This window comes from Arachis ipaensis, chromosome B05 (genome assembly GCF_000816755.2).
Source record: "Arachis ipaensis cultivar K30076 chromosome B05, Araip1.1, whole genome shotgun sequence".
NCBI lineage: Eukaryota > Viridiplantae > Streptophyta > Magnoliopsida > Fabales > Fabaceae > Arachis > Arachis ipaensis.
In genome coordinates this window covers 149581021-149586359 of record NC_029789.2, presented here as the reverse complement: position 1 = coordinate 149586359, position 5339 = coordinate 149581021, and the positions used below count along the sequence as shown (strand labels likewise).

The 5339-nt window shown below is 39.1% G+C and overlaps 2 protein-coding genes across 2 annotated transcripts in view; one reads left to right on the top strand and one right to left on the bottom strand.

Moving 5' to 3' along the window:
• LOC107645050 (uncharacterized protein At4g26450) overlaps positions 1-3402 on the bottom strand; it is a 4791-nt gene extending 1389 nt beyond the window's left edge. The window contains exons 1-3 of the mRNA XM_016349059.2: positions 986-3402; positions 562-760; positions 402-462 (exon numbers count right to left, since the gene is read on the bottom strand). Of these exons, the coding sequence (XP_016204545.1) occupies positions 402-462; positions 562-760; positions 986-2889 (2164 nt within the window). The 5' untranslated portion in view covers positions 2890-3402. The remainder of the gene's footprint in view (positions 1-401; positions 463-561; positions 761-985) is intronic.
• The window catches only part of LOC107645048 (chloride channel protein CLC-f), a gene marked incomplete in the record, with an annotated part of 6449 nt that continues 5620 nt past the window's right edge, over positions 4511-5339 (top strand). The window contains 1 exon segment of the mRNA XM_016349057.2: positions 4511-5339. Coding sequence (XP_016204543.1) covers positions 4969-5339 — 371 coding nt within the window.

The window sequence follows — 5339 nt, the reverse complement described above, 5'->3', positions numbered from 1 at the left end:
CGTACAAGTCACCAGAGGGGGGGGGGGAAGAAGACATGTTTAATCTCCCCTTCTCCCACACCCTTCAAAAAAGAAATCTCCCAAGTCCTAGCAAAATATAGAGAGAAAAGGATCTAGGAGAACCCATATGCAGAAGGTTTTAACAGTGTGCATCACAGTGTTATTAACAATAGGGAAAAGGCTATGTGCATTCCATGTTTCTTGAACGTAGCATATACAATGAATTGATATTTGATAGACAGTTATGATCTTGGCCATGTCAAAAGTAAAGGAAAGTAGTAGAGCATTAACTAGCTATTCACCCATAATTGCATCATTGGAATTCAACTTACACAAATTACAGGAATTTTTAACACAAAAGAAAATGACCTATTAGCTATTACTAAAAAAAAGTGGCATACCTAGTGGTAGTGGTATCTCTCCCAGTGACATATATATGGAATCATCCTCAGCAAGTGTTCCCTGAAATGAAAATTAAATAAAACATGATGTAATCATCAAGTCTACAAAAAGTTATATTAAATAAAGCATGTATTTAAGTCCATAATAATCTGAGACTACCATTGGCACCGTTCCGTTATGAAGGCCCATTTCATTGTGAACAGAATTTATGTCAGTCGATACTGAAGAACAGTTTGGAAAATCCGCCCCAAGCAATTCTGATAGCATTAGCCCGTAACCATCCTGAACATCATGTATATCAGCAGTACTTGGAGCATGATTAGAGAAACCCTCAAGGCCTGAAAACATAGCCTCTGACCTGTGTATTTGAATGACAACAGATTAGTAAAAGAGCTGCAAGGTAAATAAAGAATCTTTAAAACCATATGATCCATCCGATGTTCACCAAGAAGAAATGATGATAACTAGATCAATTAGGTCCTTATTGAAAGTGCTATAACTTGGATATAGAATAGAAACATCCAACAAGGTAGACATTAATCTTGAAAAAGAAATATTTTGGGGAGGGGGTGCAAAAACATACTTTCTCTCCATATTGTCGATTGGCTTTTCTTCTTGAGTGGAATCACATTCTAGATCAATTACTTCAATCTCTTTGCCAGTTGTTGATTGAGTACTGAATTTGCCAGGTATACTAGTGCGACTCACAGTCAGATCTATATCAACTGGTACAGCTTTCTTAGTTTCAGAAACAGGGGGGTAAATAAGAATTGGATGATTAGCTTGATTTTCATGGACTTCAGACGCTTCCATGAGATTAAGATCACAAGTTCTAAACGAACTTGGCAACGATTGTTTCTCCTCTGAACAATGAAGAATCGATCTATCACCAACTTCTGTGAACTGTGAAGTACTCATCAGGCTTCCCTGATCAGAGGTCATAGTCACTTTGTCAAGATGTGAAAGATCATCTTCCTCAGGGATCTCTTTCATTCCAATTGCGTTGATGTTTTCAAAGTAACCCTCAGTCCTTGGGGGAAGTGATGGCAACCACTCTTTCACTCTTTTGCTTTCCTCTTTCAAATCATCAACTTCAGCAACACGTTTTTCACCTCTTTCCTCAGACATTGAACCGCAACTTCCATGGTCCAATAGAGTTGCACTAGGTTCACGGTTATTATCATGCATATAACCTAAATCTTGTCCAGAATCAGTTCCAATAGATTGATCTACCTCAGCATTACATGCAGTATCTAATTCTTTCAAATCCTCATCAACATCATCATGATCAGGTTCTACATTGGACATGTTTGATTCAAGATGTTCCGAGGCATTAGCCACGTCAGATAGTAAATCACCTGAGGAGGAGACTTTGACAGACACATTTTCAGCCAATACTTGAGGTCCTTGAAGATCCCCTGCATCATGAGTGTCTTCATCTCCAACATTCTGTTGCGGATTACCCTTCAAATTCTTGTGTCCACGCAAAGAGCGAGGCTTGGTAGGCACCTTAATAGATTTGAATAGTGAGAGCAAATCAGTAATAGGTTCATTACTCTCCTGATCACTGGACTGAACAGATAAATTCTTTGAGCCGCCGGATTTCTCGGTATCCTCATTGTCAACAGTGCCATCCTTGACATCCATAACTCCGGCACTTGCATTCTCCATTGCAACCTCCACATCCACATCGCTTTTATCTTTTCCATCAGCAGAAGAAGTTTGTTTCAAGTCCATGGATTCCCCAGAAAGCATATCATTGTCTCCTTCAGCATGCAAAGTATCTCCAGTCTCGGTGCTTGGCACGGTGTCATTGGAATCCGATTTCGGTTTATCAACATCAGCAGCAACACCAATTTGCTGGGGGCGGTGCTGTTGCTGATGCAGGTCCTCATCTTTGTGTCTACTAAAACTGTCATCAGCATCATCATTATCCTTACGTTCAGGGGTATACCTAGACCTATCAGACCATGACCCATTCCTCCTAAATTCTCTACCGCCCCAATCCAAACCATTTCCCCTGAAACTTCCTCTCCTCCTGCTACCTTTCTGCCCAAAATCATCAAACCCCATCTTCCTCCTCCCAGATGGAATATCAGTTGCCACCGTATTCCCTAGCCGCGCAAGAGCAGACGTCCGGCCACCTCCCTCGACCGGAAATTCGCCGCCCCCAGCACCGCCACCGTGCTTCTTGAAACTGTTATTTTGTTGCCACTTGAAGGAGAGCGCATTGGGGGGCAGCAGGCCCTGAGAGACCAAATACTCCGCAGCAAGACGACCAGCTTCGACGAAGATGTCTCCGCCGGCGAGGAGGGCAACTCTGCGGGAGGAGGAGGAGGTGGAGGGAGGCGGAGGGGGTGCGGGAGGAGGAGGGTGAGAGAAGGGTTTTGGGTTGGGATGGGGTCTTGAGAAGGAGGAATCCCGGTTGAGATGGCGGTAATCGGAGGTGGCATAGAAGCCTCGGGGGCTGCGCTGGCGAGGGTGCATCTCTGTTGGTGGATCGGTGAGTCAACTCAGTTCAGCTCAGCTCTCAGCTCTCAGCTCTCAGCTCAGCTGAATTTGTTGATGAAAACAAAACATGCAATATATAATAATAATATGTTGGTGCGACATAAGTGGAGACAGCAGATGATTGTAATGAAAAGGTAGAAGAAGGAGAAAGGGATCAGCCTAATCTAATAATTCTTATGGTAATTAGTAATTAGGTTTAGGGGAAGGAAGATGCAGAGAGAGAGAGAGAGAGAGACTCATGAATCTTGCCAATTTACGATGTGATTTCAGTTAGCGACATCGAATCTAATCGAATCGATGAGCTGAGTTGAGTCCAGAATGAAGAAGGAAGAAGAAGAAGCAAACATCTAACTGAAACAGGCAACAGCTTTGTGTTGTTGCACTTTTGCTTCCTTCCACTGCACCTCCACTACCCACATCATGCCATTTTTTTCTTTCCTTTTTTCCTTTTTTTGGCCTAAATTTTCCCTCTCTTGTTTAATTGTTAGGATTAACTATTAACTTGTTATTAACACTTTAATCATTTTCTACTCGCCTTTAAAAAATTAGCTAAGCACCATTTTGATCGTTACACTTTTGGGGGGTTTTTTTTTGGAGGGTGGGGGATATGATTGTAATTTTTATTCATCCTAGATGATATTTAATTTGGTCTCTAAAATTTGAAGTCAGATTCAATTTGATCCTTAAAATTTCAATACACTCAAATTAGATTTCACACTTTGTAATTGTAACTTACATTAATCCTTAAGCTAATTTTCGTTAATAATATATTAATTTGAAATATTAACTTGCTGTGATTTGAATTCTTCGCTTAAATTTCATGTGATCTATACCTATTAGAACTTTTAGAAACTTGACTACTACTCCTAGAGTCCCGAATTTTCTAAATTGAATTTGTTATTGTCGTTTTTGTGGGGATGTTGGAGAGCTAATCAAACTTATACAATGTCTAATAAATTTTAATGAAGAGTCTAAATCTTAACAAGTTAATGTGAAAAAGTGACACGCCATTCACAGGAATTAGTTCAAAGACTAACACAAATTATTATTATAAATTTTGGATTCTAAATTAAATCAATTATAATTTTAAAAGTCAATTTAAATCGGATTTCAAATTTTAAGGCCAAATTGAGTATTAACTCTTTTGTATATGAGAGATTAAATATTAAATATTGATATAACAAAATAAATTATATGTATATAGTTAATTTGTCACATAAGTATTTAATTAAAAAATCAATAACAATGATTAAAACCAAATATTTAAAATACAAAATAAGTTGAATTATACTCTATCAAAATAAAAAATGATTGGGCTAATAATTTTTATATAATATTATTCAAAAAAAATATTTTAATACATAAATTAATTAGCCGATTGTATACAATTTTTTAGACTCAGCATTAAATTGAACTCAATAAATATTTTTAAGGAAAAGTATATGGATATAAAGGAAAAGGGTCCAAAACTTGAATTTGCAATATTTTTAAGGGATGAGTGGAAAACAATCAAAAGTTCAAAACATATTGAATTATTGATATAGACAGGAAAGTGGAAAACATATTTTTTAAGGGGTTTTCTGTAAATTTTGACAAATAGAAATGGGTGCTTGTAATTTCGTTTGACCAAAACACGTTTTGGGTGTTCATATTTGTGAAAAGAGAAAAACGCAGGGTGGAGGAGGTGGTGGGAAGTAAAGAAGAAGCAATAAGAAGTGCCACTTTGATTTCATTTGATTCGATTGGAGCCTAAGTCACTTTGCATTTAGGAATTAGGAGCAACCTTCTTAACACTATTCTCTCTCTTACGTTTCACCTTCCTCGCTCGCTTTCGCCATTTGATTCATGAGATAGCGACGCCACAAGGCCCATTGGAATCATCATCATCCATTGAGCCCCCTTGATTGTATCTTCAAAAAATTACAAAAATTTTGAGAATTGGGATTTCAAATTCGGGATTGATTGAAGCGGTGTGTTTTCAATTTGGATGTTGGGTTTTGGGATTCAAGCCGATTTTCATTGATGGGTTTTTGAAGGAATCTGGGTAAGTTTTCGATGTCTGAGAGCGATCAGAACCGCCTTCTGGGGCTTCCACAAGATGCGGAGCGCGATGTGGAAGCTCAAGTATCGGAACGCTCAGTCGTCGTTAATGGAGGTGGTGGCAGCGGTGGCAGAGGAGGGTTCAGGGATATTCTTAGGCTGTCGGGTCACCGACACAGTTTCAAGCGTCTTGAGAAAGATGTAGATAGAGATAGAGATAGAGATGGAGATAGAAGGGATCACCACAATCTTCATAATCACCACTCTCATTTGGATCTTCATGGTGATGAAGATGTCCTTACCGACAGTGCACCTCCAGAATGGGCTTTGCTTCTCATTGGTTGCCTCCTTGGCCTCGCCACCGGCCTCTTCGTTGCTGCTTTCAA